The 19,418-nt window shown below is 34.8% G+C and overlaps 2 protein-coding genes across 2 annotated transcripts; both read right to left on the bottom strand.

Moving 5' to 3' along the window:
• Nucleotides 1–5,342: 5,342 nt before the first annotated feature.
• Nucleotides 5,343–6,272, bottom strand: LOC113905153 (olfactory receptor 4C46-like). Its single transcript, XM_027562135.1, has one exon. It carries the CDS (start codon nt 6,270–6,272, stop codon nt 5,343–5,345), a length of 930 nt encoding a protein of 309 aa, XP_027417936.1.
• A 9,944-nt stretch (nt 6,273–16,216) lies between these two features.
• On the bottom strand, nt 16,217–17,146 carry LOC113905152 (olfactory receptor 4C46-like). Its single transcript, XM_027562134.1, has one exon. The coding sequence runs from the start codon at nt 17,144–17,146 to the stop codon at nt 16,217–16,219; it is 930 nt and encodes a 309-aa protein (XP_027417935.1).
• Between the last annotated feature and the right edge of the window lie 2,272 nt (nt 17,147–19,418).

Here is a 19,418-nt window from a genome sequence, read left to right as displayed (position 1 = left end):
CATCTGCAGTAATTTTGGAGCCCCCCAAAAATAAAGTCTGACACTGTTTCCACTGTTTCCCCATCTATTTCCCATGAAGTGGTGGGACCGGATGCCATCATCTTCGTTTTCTGAATGTTGAGCTTTAAGCCAACTTTTTCACTCTCCACTCTCACTTTCATCAAGAGGCTTTTGAGTTCCACTTCACTTTCTGCCATAAGGGTGGTGTCATCTGCATATCTGAGGTTATTGATATTTCTCCCGGCAATCTTGATTCCAGCTTGTGTTTCTTCCAGTCCAGCATTTCTCATGATGTACTCTGCATGGAAGTTAAATAAACAGGGTGACAATAGACAGCCTTGACGAACTCCTTTTCCTATTTGGAACCAGTCTGTTGTTCCATGTCAAGTTCTGTTGCTTCCTTACCTGCATACAGATTTCTCAAGAGGCAAGTCAGGTGGTCTGGTATTCCCATCTCTTTCAGAATTTTCCACAGTTTATTGTGATCCACACAGTCAAAGGCTTTGGCATAGTCAATAAAGCAGAAATAGATGTTTTTCTGGAACTCTCTTGCTTTTTTCATGATCCAGCGGATGTTGGCAATTTGATCTCTGGTTCCTCTGCCTTTTCTAAAACCAGCTTGAACATCAGGAAGTTCACGGTTCACATATTGCTGAAGCCTGGCTTGGAGAATTTTGAGCATCACTTTACTAGCGTGTGAGATGAGTGCAATTGTGTGGTAGTTTGAGCATTCTTTGGCATTGCCTTTCTTTGGGATTGGCATGAAAACTGACCTTTTCCAGTCCTGTGGCCACTGCTGAGTTTTCCAAATTTGCTGGCATATTGAGTGCAGCACTTTCACAGCATCATCTTTCAGGATTTGGAATAGCTCAACTGGAATTCCATCACCTCCACTAGCTTTGTTTGTAGTGATGCTTTCTAAGGCCCACTTGAAGTCACTAGCAGTCTGTTAATGAAAGAAAAGAATGTTTTAAAACTCAGAATGGCACCAGGCCCCTCATCCATAAAATGCATTTTGGGATAATCTTGGCACCAGATGATTCATCCCGGGCCATAAAATGATTGACTTGAATCTTGTAGAAGGGCAGATTACCATACAAATCGTTTTGTTTACATAGATTAGGGGAATAATATCTGAGTATAACATACTGATTTGTCAAGCAGGTTCTGAGCCATTAGGTGGAACCGACTTGAAGACAGAGGTCTGGGGTAAATGCATAGTCCATTAACATAGCTTAAGACAAACATTTCCATAAGAAAAATGCATTGGTTAACTCAAGGTTTGAGAATAGTTAATTTCAGGTGAAACCAGGTGTCATTATGGCAACACAGTATTTTAAGAGAAACCTCCTTTTAAATTTGTATAGGGAAGGAAAAAAAATATTGCTAGTTTGTTTCCTCCTGCCACTTAAGAGAGAGAAAAATGTCTGACACTTGAGGCCTATTTTCTCCATTTGGAGACCCCTGGCCTTCCTGTCTGTTACCCTCTCACTAACATGAGATGAATACAGGTGAAACTGAATATAGGGTACATGAAAACTGTGGGTTTTTTTTTTTTTTTTTACAACCTGCTATAAATATAAACCATTTATAAAATACAAAGTTTATGAAAATTGAATGGAATATTTTAACTCATCTTCATTTTTTCTGTTGTAGCATGTGTCAGAGACTCATTATTTTTAAGTGTTGAATTATATTGTTTTAACTGTATACCACATTTTGTTTATCTGTTCATGTGTTGATGGGTACTTAGGTTCCTTAACCATTTTGGCTGCTCTGAGTAGTGCAACTACCCTACAAATATCTGAATTCCTGATTTCAATTCTTTTGGGAATATGCCCAGAACTGGAAAAACTGGATCATTGGGTAATATTATTTTTCACTTATTCAGAAACGTAATACTGTCTTTCACAATGGCTGCAGTTTCCTCAACCAATACAGGGTTAATCCTTCAGATAGCAGATGAGAGGTCATGTCCTCTGGATGTGGGGAGACCTCTTCTATTGGCAAAGACTTGGTTTTCTTTTGCTTTTTCTTCCTGGGTTACTCAAACCTCCAGTGATCTATGATAGGATCTGGATTTCATCATGACTCTTCTTTCTCAAATCTTCATTTTATATATGAAATTATTTTGCCTATAAATCTGGAATATTTCTCGAACCCTTCTCTATTTCTTCATTTTACTTTGGTCTTCTTAGGTGCAAATACAGAGAGGGAAATTTATAAAAGTAATTTCTAAGGAGAAATGTTGAGGGAAGCTGTAGTACAAGGGAAAAGAATAGAGTCTCAATTAGTGTCTGGATTTACCCAGGAGGCCTGAGAGTTCTGCAGTATTTATTGTACTATGATACTCGTTCCACCTTAATGCAAGAGGACCATTCTTTCACCCCCAATCCAATCATTTATTGGCCGGTGGTGGACCCTGGGATGGTGAGAATAATCCCCAGTGAAGCAGCTCCAATTTTCTCTGGTGCAAATGTACAGAAACAATGGGGTTGTGAGTTCTTAGCTGCTCAGCCATACAGCAGCTATTCCTGGGTACACTGGCCCAGTGAGAGAGATATGACCAGGTGCAATATGTCCTCCACATTCTGTGTCATCATTGGTACCACTGCAGCTCAACCCTCTATCATTTCATACCTAAATAATTAAAGTTACCTTCTAACTGCCCTTCTGATGCCTGTCTTGCTCCCTTCAATTTATTTTCTGTACTTTATCTGGAGTCATCACCTAAATCTCAACTCTAACTGCATCATTAGCTAGCTTAAAAGACCATCCAGTATTTTCCATATAATACATAGCATCAAGCCTCGACACAATTACGAGACCCTTCTTTAACTTCCCTATTTCTGTCTCTTGCTATTTTCCCTTTATAAGCTAAATGCCCAGCGTGTTTCCTGGCATATAGTGGGAATACAATAAACAATTTTAAATGAATAGTTGATTTCACAACCACAACTCTTTCAAAATTATTAGGATTTCTGCATTCTTATATTCACCTTCTAGCCTTTGTTATATATTCCATCTCCAAGAACACTCTTACTTCAATTGGTGCCTATTTATTCTGGTAACATTTTCTCATACTTTTAGTTTCAGTTTGGAGATTTTTTTCACTCTGTAAACTTTCTAATTCCAAAGTCTTTGTTGTATATCCATCAAGCATGCCCTTATAGCATCCTGCGCTTCCATTGTCTTATTTTTTGTAAAACTGCATTGTAATCATCTGTACTTTTGAGGGTCTCTCAGTGGTCCTAAGGAGAAGGCAATGGCAACCCACTCCAGTACTCTTGCCTGGCAAAACCTATGGACAGAGGAGGCTGGTAGGCTGCAGTTCATGAGGTCACTAAGAGTTGGACATGACTGAGCAACTTCACTTTCACCTTTCACTTTCATGCATTGGAGAAGGAACTGGCAACCCACTCCAGTATTCTTGCCTGGAGAATCCCAGGGAAGGGGGAGCCTGGTGGACTGCCATCTATGGGGTCACACAGAGTCGGACACGACTGAAGTGACTTAACAGTAGCAGCAGCAGCAGCAGCAGCAGTAGTCCTAAACTTTGTGAAGGCATCTCTTGAATTTCTCTGCTGCTGCTGCTGCTAAGTCGCTTCAGTCATGTCCGACCCTGTGTGACCCCATAAATGGCAGCCCACCAGGTTCCCGCATCCCTGGGATTCTCCAGGCAAGAATCCTGGAGTGGGTTGCCATTTCCTTCTCCAATGCATGACAGTGAAAAGTGAAAGTGAAGTCATTCAGTTGTGTCCGATTCTTCATAACCCCACTCTTAGTAACCCGACTCTTCATAAACCCTAATTGGGCTGTAGCCAACCAGTCTCCTCCATCTATGGGATTTTCCAGGCAAGAGTACTGGAGTGGGGTGCCAGTTCCTCCTCCACTTTATCACTGAAACCCAAGCAAATATTAATGTGCTTTATTCATTCCTTCCAAACTATTTTTTGTTTAATGAATGAAGAATGAAAGTGATAAATGGAATACATTTATACTGAAATTACTTTGTATAAAACTGAAGCTACTTATTAAAAAAAAAAAAAACTTTTCATAATATAGTGTTACCCAAAAGCAAACTGATTAACAAATAACAGAAAAAGCCCACAGTAACTCTATAATGAAAACTTGGTAATAGCACAAAGAATAAAAGATAAATAATTTGCTCATTTGATTATAGAAACAGCTTTAGTTTCTTTCTTTTTCATAGTTTAAGTGGGAATAAATAAAAATAGTGGTTTCCAAGGAGACAAAACTAGAATTCATCCCAGACTCTGAAACACATAAAAGTAGAAAAAGTTTTCTAATCTCTATCACTATCTTATTTACCTTCATTTTATTAATGTTATTCATCTTTGTTTACACTTATATTATTTATTCAGCATTTATTATGAACCAGACATTGGGCTAATTGTAAAAAAAAATGTTAGCAAGTAGGCAAATACTTTATGCAGTATGACTATTTATATACTTAATACATTGAAACTCCCATCTGACATTAAACATTATTTTATTTACATCATCCCTCCTTCTGATTCCTTATCAGGATAAGATGGCTACATGAGTGATTCAAAGTGATTCTGAATGCAATAGGAAATTTTGAAATATAGTATATCATTTACTACTTAGATATTAAATGGTCCATTGCTTTTATATTCCTAGAATAGTTAAACACCACAGTAACACACTACTTGCCATAAAACCATCAACTATGACACATTAAAAGTGGTCAGTATTATTAAAATCATTAGCATTTATTCATATATAATGACAACTAAATATATATATATATATACATTATGATAGTGTATATACTAATGTATGATACATATCTATATAAATATATATTTCAGCAGAACTGTTTCTATAAATGCTAACAAATGTAACTATGTTGCTTGTTGATTATTATGGCCTGGTCATACATCACAACATTTAAGAACATGGTCTGATAGTATAGGTAGGTTCTGGTCACTGGTTCCTCAGTATTTTTGCTTTGAAACATATTCCTTGCTGTTTGTTCGCTCACTTGTAATATGGCGATAATAGCTACGTCTACACTTTCGATTGTAATTGAGATTATTAATAAATATCAGCATATTTTGTCACTTTGTTTTATTAGAAAAATAGTTTTGAATCCATAAACAGTAATGAAGATAGATAAATAGGTAAAAAATTGGTAGTTTTCCAAATTTGCAAAAGCCTGTTTTTTTGTCCCATTTCTACACCCGTTTATTCTGCCCTCTTTGTAGAACTTATGATTTATACTAGTTTCTTTCTTTGGTCAAAAATATCCTTTTGAACTTTCCCTCTCTTCAATTGACTTTGGTGTCCAGGCACATTTATATTACATCTGTAATAGCTTTCCGACTAAACAATTTCCAAATGGCATTTTTCATCTGGTCATTTCTCAAGGTATAGATTAAGGGATTTAACATGGGAGTTATCATAGTGTAAAATACAGCCACTGCTTTATCAAGAGGTAAAGTAGCTGCGGGTCTCAGGTACACAAATATGCAGGGCACGAAGAAGAAGACAACTGCTGTGATGTGGGAGATGCAGGTGGAGAGGGCTTTTTGCCTCGCCTCCAAGCTGTAGGTCCTTAGGGAGTGCAGAATGACCACGTAAGAGCCCATCAAGAGAAGGAAGTTTAACAGACAGATGAACCCACTGTTGGCAGCAACAAAGAGTCCTATAATGTGGGTATCAGTGCAGGCAAGATTGAGCAAAGGGTTCAGATCACACATAAAGTGGTCTATGACATTAGGGCCACAGAAGGGTAACCTGAAGATGAAGAGGATCTGAATTATTCCATGAAGAAAGCCTCCCACCCACGCCACTCCCACTAGCAGTCCACACAGCCGCCGATTCATGATGGTCGTATAGTGCAAGGGCTTGCAGATGGCCACGTAGCGGTCATAGGCCATCACAGTGAGCAGGATGACATCAGCACCTCCAAAGAAATGTTCCCCAAATATTTGAGTCATGCATCCATTGAAAGGGCTGACTTTCTTCTCATAGAGTGAATCTATAATGAGTTTAGGGGTATTGACACAGGAATAGCAGGCATCAATAAAAGAGAGATGAGCCAGGAAAAAGTACATGGGGGACCCCAATAATGAGCTGGTGGTGATGGTGACCAAGGTGAGCACATTCCCTACCATAGAGACAATGTAGACAATGAGAAACAAAGCAAATATGATTTTCTGCACCTTCAGATTCTGTGTGAGTCCCAGTAGAATAAATTCTGTCACATTATTCCTTTTCTCCATATATCTCATATTATGGTTAATTACATTACATGAAAAAATGTCACTTTTTCATAATGTAACCTTGAATCATTGTCTCCGATAATAAATACCTAAGTTCTATTGAGTTCTGTATCCTTGTGAGTTTATTTGAGATTAAAAAAAAAAAAAAGCTTCTGATATCCTGAAAAATTACTCAGATTCTTTCCTGGCAGAAGAAAATGGTTAGAATCAGGAGGAATTTAGTGAACACAGAGGCAAGAGGGTATCTCTGTACACTGAATCATGTGAGATGACTTAGGGCCTTAGTAGAAGCAGTAGGTCTCATGTGTAGTGGCAACTAAGCCTGAAAAAAGAAATAGAAAATGGATGCAAAGACTATAAATTCAAAGTTAAAGAGTTTTCCTTTTAATCTTAGAAAATGAGAAACCAGGGAAAGTAATTGGAATACTAGTGGAAAGATGAAGAAGCATTTGAGAAAGAAGGAATGCTGGATATAACTCAAATAGAGGTCTTTGTGTGACTTTTATGAAGTAGGTGGAGGTTCAGGAAAGTGAAGGAGGATAGATAAGGGAACCTCACTATCAGACTAATTGTAATAGTTGGCATAAATTTTAACAGAGCATTGCTGATGAGAAGGAAATGAAATGACACAGCTACTGTAATTGAATGATCAATGTGTTGCCTAATTCCAGTAAATTTATAATGCTAACAAACATACTTCCAACGACTTACATCATCATGGCATGATGGCAACCTATGTGGATAGTATTATTTCATTATTTTGCACAGGATTAAAAATTGTAAAGACTATTTTTAGTCATAATAATAATCATTAACTAAAACTTAATGAATACTGACTGTGCTTCAAATTTTTAACTCATGCTCTATATTATATCATAATAAACAATATTTACCTAGTAAATTATTTTGATGTGACCATGATGACTTGAATTACTTTAATAACTTTAGAAGCAAATGTATATTAAGCAAATACAACAGACACACAGGAACAGCCACACATACACACACAATATAGCTTTTTTGAATCCTCAAATATTAATTAATTAATGATTTTTAGTAAGCTCCAGGAGATGGTGGAGGACAGGGAAGCCCAGCATGCTGCAGTCCATGGGATCACAAAGAGTTGGACATGACTGAGCAACTGAACAACAACAGCAACAACAACATATGGTGCTGCTTTCTTTGTAGATCCACTTTATTTTTGTGTTCCCTTAGCCTTTTTGTCTCTCTCCAATTCCCCTATAAAATATAATCTCACAGATTCTTCTGCAAAATGTTGAAAATCACAATCCCAGTTGTTGAGTATGCTGTTTTGAGACTCAGAAAGACCAGATAAGAATCTTGCTTTCCCCTACTTACAACTTCTTGATCTGGGGTACACTTCTTTGCAGCTTCCATCCTTGTTTCCTCTAATCAAGTGAGAACAATAGCCTCTACCTCACAGGTTGTTATAAAAATTGATTCAGGAAACATGTATGAATATATCCACCACACTGTGGAGAACACATAAAGGCATTTCATTTATTCTTCTACTTATGAATGCAGCAGTAGGAAGAACTGACATTTTGTGCAATAATACAAATAAATTAACCAAAGTGAGGAAGAGTTATCTCCAATTTTACTTTTAATGAAGTCACAGAGACCCTTATTATTCACAGCAGTTGATCCAGGAAAGGTTCTTCACATTCATGTTTGAACTAAACAAGTGATGATTTATATAATTTAATATTTATGTTTATTTACATATGTGTAAATTATATTTAAAGTTTTATTTTCATTCACATGATTAGTCTTAATCATTAAAAGAAGTATCTCATGGCCAAAGAACTTTATCTGATATTTAGTTAGATCTTAAACATTTCTTAAATCCTATGAGCCATAATTTTTTCATTTGTAAAATTATGTTAATGATATTTACAAACTACCTTTTGAAGAATGGGGTGAAGTTAAAATGCTCTATTACTATATTTGAAAACTGTTGAAACAGAATGATTACTGTATACAGAAAATCACAAGCTCTATAATTGACACTATCAAACAACTTACCTTCTGGTCTTAGAAGATATTAATGATTTTCAAAGTGCTCAGAACTAATTCCATTTTCAAATTATCCTGCCTCATCTTGGGATAAGTAGCTTTCAGTATGAAAGATATGACATATTCCAAAAGACCCTGTTCAGATTATTCACAGCAGAAATATTATCCTTTTTTTTTTTTTTTTTTAAGTCTTTTCTTCTAGCCTAAAGACTCACAAAGTTTACAAAGAAAATCCGGGGCTTGAATTTAGAATGCATTAGCTTGGAACATTATGGGGAAATGGCTAAAACAAGTAGTTTTAGTCTTACAGACAAGAGGCAGAAATAGTGGTGAAAACATATGCAAATGTGTCATTGCACCCTTGATGAATTTTGCTCTGGAGATGAAAACAGAAAAGACATTTTCATCTGTAATGCATGGATATTTAAAGAGACTTCCATAAACGTTCTTGTCTTGTAGATGCTATTTTCTCTCCAGTGAATTAATTATCTGCTTTGATGTTAAAGCTTTGTCTTAGAAGCAGGTATTCTGGAGGCATGCATTTATAAAACTCTCATTCCTGAGTGGGGAATTGTATTCCCTGCTTGCAACCAAAACATGCGAGTCCCCTTATTCTATCTGAACCAAGCTTTCTAAGAAGGTTGATGTCCTGTGACTAGCAAGGATTGCTTAATTCCAGCCTGGCAGCTTATGATGTAGTCAACCTGTGCACTTATTTTGGAAAGAAAACTTCCGTCTTATCCATACAAAAGTATTACTGGAAACCTGGTATCCATTGTCAAGAGAGACAAAAGCAATGAGGACATAATAATGGCAGTGGTTTTAAAATACTTGGTGTCAAACCAGTTTTTTGCAATTATCATAGTACTTTTAGAATAAATGGAAACTATAAAAGGCTCCAGATACATCATCTCAGGAATCCATGTGATGATCATTACGGAATCCTAGGCAACATTAAACATGTGGAGAGATATTTAAAGCTCAAGAAGGGAGTTCTAAATTCAAATACAAGAATTGTTCACCATTCTTATCACTTTGCATGATTTTTTTTCCCTTTTAGTCATTTTAGAACATGTGCAGTGATAGATTACTAAGGTTTTAGTTTGTTTTCCCTGATGACTAATAATGTTGAACATTTTAAAAAATACTTTATTGGCCATTCACATATCTATTTTTTTTCCCCCTCTGGAAGTTTCTTTTCAAATGTTTTGCACAATTTAAGAATGATATCTGAGTTTCTTATTACTAATTTGTGGTAAAGATGGTTTATATATTCTAGATATAGGTACATATATATATATGTGTGTGTGTGTGTGTGTGTGTGTGTATGACTTCCCTGCTGGCTCAGATAGTAAAGCATCTGCCTACAATGTGGGAGACCCAGGTTCAATCCCTGGGTCAGGGAGATCCCCTGGAGAAGGAAATGGCAACCCACTCCAGTACTCTTGCCTGGAAAATCCCATGGATGGAGGAGTGTGGTAGGCTACAGTCCATGGGGTCACAAAGAGTCGAACATGACTCTTATATATATATATATATATATATATATATATATATATATATATATATACACACACACACACACACAAATTTATGTAGTATATAAAATTGTATGTGTAAACTTTTATATATAAATGTATTTACATTATATATATACACATATACATAGCATATATATACAAAGTACCTATGTGTGTCTGTCCTCAGCAGTGTTCAACTCTTTGCAACTTCATGAACTGTAGCCCACCAGCTTCCTCTTTCCATGGGATTTTCCAGGCAAGAATACTGGAGTGGGTTGCCATTTCCTTCTCCACAATGTACCTATAAAAGAAACTTCACATTTTCTTAGTAATAATGCTAATTAGCACTATTATATATTCTAGATTATCCATATAATTAAACAATGAACTTCAACCACTACTTTATGCAAAAATTAATGCAAAATGAGTCAAATAACTAGATGTTAAACTTAAGCCTGGAAAAATTCTAGAACAAACGTACCTGATGTGGAGGTAGATCAATATTTTAGACCTGACATTATAAATAAACACTTGTGAAAAAATCAGCATTTGTTGAAAAATCTCTTATTTTGCATTGAATTAACTTGATGTCTTTTTTTTTTTTAAAGAAACTCTACATTTACATTTTTTAAGTATAGTCTATTATGTTTCAGTACTATACAACATGGTTATGAGAAGTTTATACTAAGTCTTCAATTTTGGTAGAATTATTTTCCAATTTTGTTATTTTATTGAGAGTTCTTTTTCATCCCTATTTCTTTTAAAAGTTTATATTTCAGTACAGCCACTATGGAGAACAGTGTGGAGATTCCTTAAAAAACTGGAAATAGAACTGCCATATGACCCAGCAATTCCACTGCTGGGCATACACACTGAGGAAACCAGAATTGAAAGAGACATGTGTACCCCAAAGTTCATCACAGCACTGTTTATAATAGCCAGGACATGGAAGCAACCTAGATGTCCATTAGCAGATGAATGGATAAGAAAGCTGTGGTACATATACACAATGGAGTATTACTCAGCCATTAAAAAGAGTACATTTGAATCAGTTCTAATGAGGTGGATGAAACTGGAGCCTATTATACAAAGTGAAGTAAGCCAGAAAGAAAAACACCAATTCAGTATACTAACGCATACTTACGGAATTTAGAAAGATGGTAACGATAACCCTGTATGGGGACAGCAAAAGAGACACAGATGTATAGAAAAGTCTTTTGGACTCTGTGGGAGAGGGTGCGGGAGGATGATTTGGGAGAATGGCATTAAAAAATATATAATATCATATAAGAAATGAATTGCCAGTCCAGGTTTGATGCAGGATACAGGAAGCTTGGGGCTGGTGCACTGGGATGACCCAGAGGGATCCTATGGGGAGGGAGGTGGGAGGGGGGCTCAGGATTGGGAACACATGTACACCCATGGCAGATTCATGTTGATGTACGGCAAAACCAATAGAATATTGTAAAGTAAAAATAAATAAATAAAAAGTTTATATTTCAGGATAAATTTCAAAACATTATTTTTAGTTTCTTCAAATATCTGTGGGCTATATTTATTGGAATTGCTTTAAAATTATAAAAATTGATATGGTAAACACATTGAATCTGTTAATCTATCAACATGGCATATATATCCCTTTACTTAGATATTTACTTTCAATAGTATTTTATGGTTTTCATATATAAATCTTGACTATATTTTTAAATGTGCTCATAATACAATCATCAAAGTTAACGTTTTGTAGTATTTTACATAACATTTTGTTTATATTTTTAATTGCTTTTATAGAAATCCATTTGATATTTTGTGTTGAAATTCTATCCTGTCACCTTGTTTAGTTAGTTGCTTAGGTCTATTTTATTTTTTGTAGAGGCCTTCACAATTTTTAACTATATAAGGATGTTATCTGCCCATAAAAATATTTGCATGATCTTGCTCTTCTCTACCCATCTGTGTGTCCTTTATTTTTCTTACTTTGTTGCAATGGCTGGAGTCTTACAATGTAGAACAGAATTTGGAAAGGAGAGACTTGTTTTCAATCTTGAGAGAGAATTCATCATTAAGTATGAGGGTGGCTATAGTTTTTATACCAATGCCTTTTTTATCAGGTTGAGTAAACACTTTTCCTTTCCTTATTTAGTAATAACTATCTTGTGGGATATTTATTCATAAATATTTTCATTCATAAATACAAATAGAAGTGTATTAATTTGTATGCATCTATTGAAATGATCACAAAATGTTAGTCACAACTTAGCAACTGAACAACTGAAATGATGTTATTATCCTCTTTTATTCTGTTAATTTAGTGAATATAATTGATTATGTTTTTCACTTCAAATAATATTTTATTCCTGGTATAACTTACATATGATCATGGTGAATTATTATTAAATAACTTGGCATATTTCATTCACTTTAATTTGTTTAATACCAAAGTTAATAGAAAGCAATCATGAAGATCAGAGAAAAAAAATAAATGAAAAGAAAGTGAACAAAACAATAGAGAGGACCAACATCTTATCACTATTTTACATTCCCATCAACAGTGCTTCTAGCTTTCATTTTCTTGATAGTGTCTCTTAATGCACAAGAGTTTTTAATTTTGATTGAATCTAATTCTTCTATTTTCCTTGTGCTATTTGTGGCTTATTCAAGGTTATGAATATTTCTCCCTACCAAGAATTTTATATTTTTAGATGTGCATCTGATCCTTGATCTCTTTTGAGTTAGTATCCATTTATGGTGTGAGGTAGGGTTCCAAATTCACTTTTTTTTAATTTTGATACAAAAGTTTTTCAGTACTACCTGTATATATAGTATTCAATGCCTATGGAATGGTGTTGGCAACCTTGTGAAAAAATAATTGCCAGTAGATATAAGGGTTATTTCTGGACCTTTATTTCTATTCTTTTGATCTTTGTCATCTCATTCTAATACATTGTTTTAATTACTGTAGCTTTTATTAAGTTCAGCAAGAAGTGTGAGTCCTCCCAATTTGTTCTTAATAAAGAACATTTCAAAACTATTTCAAGGCTCTTTAGCTATTTAAGGTTTCTTGGAGTGCCTTATGAATTTTAGGATCAATGTTTTCATTCTGGGAAAAAAAAAAAAAGAAGAATAACATTAGTATCTGGATGGAAATTATAGAGTCTACAGATCACTGTGAGGAATTATGTTATCTTAATTATACTAATTGTTTAATCTATGAATGTGAGATATGTTTCTATTTATAAGACTTTTAAAATTTCCTTAGAGTAACCTTTTATAGGTTTCAACAGCTATAGAAGGGGAAAGGCAGATGGAGAAACCTTCTCTCTGAAAGTAACTATTGCTTCCCCAGGAACTCTTTCCTTGGGAACAAGGAAATGACTTAACATTTTTCTTAGAAGGAAGCAAGGACCTTGGAGACCCCTGTTTGACCTGATCAGTATCTGGGCTCTGGTCACTGAAAACCATAAAATCCATCAATGGGCCCTTCCTTCACACGCACAAGGTCTTTTGATGAAATTTCTAAGCACTGTCACCATTTTTGTTTTGGGTTTTTTTTTTTTTTTTGGTTCCCAAATCATTTAACTGTATTTGATGTTTTGCTTTCAATAATTGTGTGTAGTATGAACCCCCAAATTATAATTTCCATGATACATTTGTGATACAGCATATATACAAATAACTTTTCTACAGTTTTTCCTAAATCTTAAAGATAGGAACACCACCATATGTTTTACTTACAGTTGCTTCTTTTCTTCCAACAGTTGAAAAAAAAAATTATTGTATTTAGACTTTCTTGAAAGTGACTTTTTTTATTACAATTTGTTATTTTTCAAGCTACTTCTTATTCTTCATGCAATATGCTTTCTTTACTCTCTCAATTCTTTCAAACAACCTACTTATGATTGAATTCAGCTCTTATGATTGAATCTATCTTGAAAGGTTTTACTTTGGAAGTTTAAGGCCCGTTGCAAGTAGCCTGTTGATGCAGTGAAAGTGTTAATCACTCAGTTGTGTCCAACTCTTTGCAACCCCCATGGACTGTAGCCACCAGACTCCTGTGGCACCTTATACTCTCCTTAATCCGACCTGTTCCCTGTGCTGAGATTCTTACCCCACATGCCTCAAACAATTGCTTACATATTATAAACAACTGACCTTAGAATTTTGGGGTTTTGACCAAATTGGTTTTGCCCAATTTTCTAAACACGCTCTTTCCTTGTTCCTAACATCCAGCCAAATTGTTGGTCAAAATCCATGAATCAATACATATTGCACATCTGACATGTCTTTTTCCAATCAAGATGAAAAACCAGGTGTAGTGCCTGAACTTGTACTAACTGGGAGGATTTCCATCTCTACTGACCTTCAAGGATTTTTTTTTTTTTAATAACGAATAGGGCTATTAGTTCTGCAACTGTCTGCTTTGGTGTGATGCCTGCTTATCATTGCAGAACTCTTGGCATAAAAGTCACAAAACTCCCCTTCCTCTGTCCACTGATCAAAGTCATCTACGTGCACATGTGCAGTCACTTCAGAAGTCCCTGACTCTTTGCAACCCCATGGACCATTGTTATATTTCTTGAGCTCAAAAATATTTGTTGTTTAATGAACGAAGGACAAAAGAACTGAATGGAAAATATTTTCACTGAAATTGTTTTCTGTATAGACAGAGCTACATATTTTTAAAACCATTTTTCATTTAAAAAGTAATAAAAATTTAGAAATAAAAATTAATAACAGAAAAATACAACATGTACATGGGATGGATGTGTGCACACTGCTGTATTTAAAATCAATAACAAACAGGGATCTACTGAATAGCACATGTAACTCTGCTCAATATTATATAGCAGCTTGGATGGGAAGGGACTTTGGGAAAGAATTAGTACATGTATATGTATTGCTATTAAGTCCCTTTGCTATTCACCTGAAACTATCACAACATTGTTAATTGACTATACTCTAATACAAAATTAAAAGTTTAAAAATAAAAAAAAATTAATTTGAAAAAAGAAAAATATAACAAATCAAACAATATTCATAAACTAATAAATTCTAAGAACAGAGAAGATATCAGTGTAAAAGATTTTTTTTAATGTGATAACATACTTTCAATTTTTTTTCTTACATAAGCAGGACTAAAACAACTTGTGGCTTCCAAAATAGACATAACTAGAATTCTTCCTAGATTCTGAAAAAGATGAGAAAAAATTCCTATTCTCCACTACTATTTTCTTTTTCCCTATATTTTACTGAATGTATTCATTTTCCTTTCTAATAATGTTTATCCATTCAACATTTATCATAAACCAAAATTGTGCTATTTGCAGAAATTATTGCTAGGAAGTCTGCAAGTATTTCATGGAATAGGACTGTTTAGAGAATACATTGAAATTACTGTCTGGAATTAAAATATTCTTTTATTTAAATCATCCTCTTTTCTGATGGTTTATAAATATAAGTTGCTGACATGAAAATACAGAATTTGGGGGGGGGTGCTTTTTTATGCATCACGTTTTTTATTTTTAATGTTTCTTAATGCTAAAAGGATTTTTTAATATGGTGTAACATTGTTATTTATGCGTTAGAGTTTAAATTACCCATTCATTTTGTATTTCAAAAGTAGTTACATAACATGGTGTTACAATCAACATATTACAACCCACTATGATACATAAAAAATGAACAGAGTAAGTGAAAATATGTGATTTAGTTATACATATGAATATATGTATTTAATAAAAGACAGTACATATACTAGTATATAGAGCCAATTAAATATATAAATATATAACAAATATATATTTGGATATATATATATAGAGAGAGAAAGATAGATAATTAGTCCAGGATTGCTGTTGTCCCAATAAATGGTAACAGTATAATTATATTACCTTACTATTGCATTGCCTGGCAGTATATCACAGCAGTGAAGAACATGGAATGAGAGGAAGTTATACTCTGATTACTGGATCTTCAATTTTTTTGTTTGGATCATCCTCTTTTATGTTTATTACTCACCTGTTAAAATGGGAATAAAAAGAATGCCTACCTCTTGTGTTATTATAGAAATGACTGCTAAATGTCAATGAATTATCTATTTTATTTCATTTTACTGGGATTAAAGCTTATGAATGTATATACAGTGATGAAACTAGTAAAATCAGTTTCCGATTTTGCAGAACATTTTAAATAATATGAGTTGTCCTCTGCTAGGTCATTCTATCATTTCTTGAATTACTTTCTTCTCCCCTTTTTGCAGAAGCAATGATTTCTGTTGGTTATTATTTTCTTTATCTCATTGATATTCTTAACCGATTATGTGCATTCACCAATAATGTCCTTTTGACATTTGCATCAGTTGAATGAACATTGGAACACAAGCACATTTTATCGATTACTTGAAATCACTTTTCTACTACACAATTTCCTAATGGCATTTTTCATCTGGTCATTTCTCAAGGTATATATTAAGGGATTTAACATGGGAGTTATCATAGTGTAGAATACAGCAACTGCTTTATCAATAGGTAAAGTAACTGCTGGTCTCATGTAAGTAAAAACGCTTGGCACAAAGAACAAGAGGATCGCTGTAATGTGGGACATCAAGGTGGAAAGGGCTTTTTGCCTCGCCTCCAAGCTCCGTGTCCTTAAAGAGAGCAGAATGACTGTATAGGAGCCAACCAAAAGGAGGAAGATTAACAGACAGATGAACCCACTGTTGGCAGCAACAAAGAGTCCTAGAGTGTGGGTATCAGCGCAGGCAAGTTCGAGCAAAGGGTTCAGATCACACATAAAGTGGTCTATGACATTAGGGCCACAGAAGGGTAACCTGAAGATAAAGAGGATCTGAATGGTTGCATGAAGAAAGCCTCCTGCCCATGCCACTCCCACTAGCAACCAACACACCTGCCAGTTCATGGTGGTCGTGTAGTGCAAGGGCTTGCAGATGGCCACATAGCGGTCATAGGCCATTGCAGTCAGCAGGATGACATCAGCACCTGCAAATAAATGCTCTCCAAAGATCTGGCACATGCATTCAATGAAAGAGCTGGTTTTCTTCTTATGGAGTGAATCTACAATCAGTTTAGGGGTATTGACACAGGAATAGCAGACATCAATAAAAGAGAGATGAGCCAGGAAAACGTACATGGGAGACCCCAATAATGGGCTGGTAGTGATGGTGACCATGGTGAGCACATTTCCTACCACAGAGACAATGTAGACAACCAAAAAGACTATGAATATGACTTTCTGCATCTTTGGATTCTGTGTCAGCCCCAGTAGAATGAACTCTGTCACATTGTTCCTGTTCTCCATGTATCTCATGTTATTGTTAACCACATAACCTGGGGGGTGGGGAGGGAAAGATCTTGTTTTAGTTTAACCTTGAGTTCATTAAACGTATCTACCTAATAAATAACACATGCCTAGATTCTTATGACTTTTTTGTGATAAAAGATAATGTTCCAATCTGCTGAATACTACTTATATATGATGGTAAGAATCTGAGAATATGAATGTAGTGAAGAAGAGGCTTTTGAGAGAGAATCTTGTATGTAGGTCTAGTAAAGATTTTTGTGTGCTAGGACGGAGTGAGCTGAGTTTCACTAAGGGGATGGAAGCCTATTACAGAAGTCCCGGGATTTCACTATTTTTCCATTACCAGTGCACTGACAGAGTTAATATTAACTAGTTAATATTAACTGTTATGAGACTAGTTAATATTAACTCTGTCAGTGCACTGGTAATGGAAGAATAGTGAAATCCTGGGACTTCTGTAATACAGTTGCTAAACCAATTACCTAAATCCAATAACTTTGTAGTAGCTAATAAAATTATATAATGACTGATTTCCATGGGTGCTATATGAAAACAAATAGTAAATGGTATTTTTTTTTCTCATTTTGGCACATAATCTCAGAGACTAAAGCTAGCAGTAATATTAATGATAGTATTGTGGGAGTGCAAGCATACTCAGTCATGTCTGACTCTTTGCAAACACATGAATTATAGTCACTAGGCTCCTCTGTCCATGGGATTTCCCAGGCAAGAATACTGGAGTGGGTTGCCATTTCCTTCTATGGGGGATTCAGGGATACAGAGGGATTCAGGGATACCTGATTCAGGGATTGAACCCATGTATCCTGCATCTCTTCCATTGGCAAGCAGATTCTTTACCATGGCACCACCTGGAAAGCCAGACCTCAATTTAAATCAACAATACTTCAATAAAATTGTTTTTTAGAAAATTTAATGAACACTTAGTATGTGCTAAAATTTTTTCTCAGACATTTGGTTATTTAACCCTTGTTATAAACCTGCCAGATGGTTAGTGCCATCATTTTTATACTTATTTTACACATCAGGACATAGAAGAATAGAGAAGATAAAGATCCTGCCCCAAATCAAGCAACTAATGAAAGGCAGGTCTAAGATTATTTCAGATTATACTTCTCATCTTTTTTTACTGCAAATTCTTAAAACACATCCTTTATATTAGGTTAAAATATACAATGTTGAGTTAGTAAACTCCTTTTGACATGACTACAATAATCATAATTGCTTAAATAGTATTTCAGAGGTAAGTATATACAAAGCAGTTTCATTGACAATGAAAATACACATACCAGACACGTGTATGCACAATATAACACACTGGAATCCCAAATGTTAATAACCATGTGGCACTGCTTTCATTGAAAGTCAAATTAGTTTTTTTTTTTCCCATCTCCTTCACCTCATTTTCTTCTTTCCTTAATTTCCTTACAAATCATGCACAGACTGTTCTGTAAAATGCTGAAATGATGATCCCAGTGGTGAAACACATTGGCTTGAGAATCAAAGAGACAATACCAGAATCTTGCTTTTCCCCACTTAAAACTCCTTGATCTGGGGTATATTTCCTGACACCTTACATTCTTGTTTCCCCTGGTATCAAGTGAGAACAATATGTCTACCTCACAGGCTGTTATGAGAATTAATTGAGGAAACAAATATGAACATATCCATCATACTGTTGTGAAAACACAAAGGATCTTCACTTATTTTTATGACTTTCTATGCACCCAGAAGGTACAAAGATTTGACATTTTGAGTAATAAAACAGAGAAACATATTTAACCATGCAATAAACTGGGGAAGAAACATCTACAATGTTTTTTGTTTTTTGTTTTTTAAGAAGCCACAGGGACTCATACCATTCATAGCAGTTGATCCCTAAAAGAATTATCCATGTGCTTGCTTGAAATAAAAAGAGGATGACTTTTATCTTTTAAGACATTTGTGGCTTTCGTGAAGTGTATTAAGTTTTGTTTTCATTTTCATTATTAATCTAAATTATTGAAAGAAGTGTGTCCTGGCAAAGAAGAATATCTAGAGATGGAGAGTTGGCTCCCTTAAATTTCTCAATCTGTACGAGTCTTAAGTTTTTCATCTATCAAACTAGGTTAGTGATATTAACTAACCGTCTTTTGAAGGAAAGGGTGAATATGTAATGGTCTGTGGCTATATTTGAAAAGTGTTATAACATGATTAATACATATATATATAAATATATAAAGTAATTGTTTATAAGCATTTAATAAACTTA

Source organism: Bos indicus x Bos taurus, chromosome 15 (genome assembly GCF_003369695.1).
Source record: "Bos indicus x Bos taurus breed Angus x Brahman F1 hybrid chromosome 15, Bos_hybrid_MaternalHap_v2.0, whole genome shotgun sequence".
Classification (NCBI taxonomy): Eukaryota; Metazoa; Chordata; class Mammalia; order Artiodactyla; family Bovidae; genus Bos; species Bos indicus x Bos taurus.
This window is presented reverse-complemented; position numbering and strand designations above follow the sequence as displayed.

Coding starts and splice junctions, on each gene's coding strand:
- LOC113905153 (XM_027562135.1), bottom strand. CDS start 6,272: ATGGAGAAAAGGAATAATGTGACAGAATTTATTCTACTGGGACTCACA.
- LOC113905152 (XM_027562134.1), bottom strand. CDS start 17,146: ATGGAGAACAGGAACAATGTGACAGAGTTCATTCTACTGGGGCTGACA.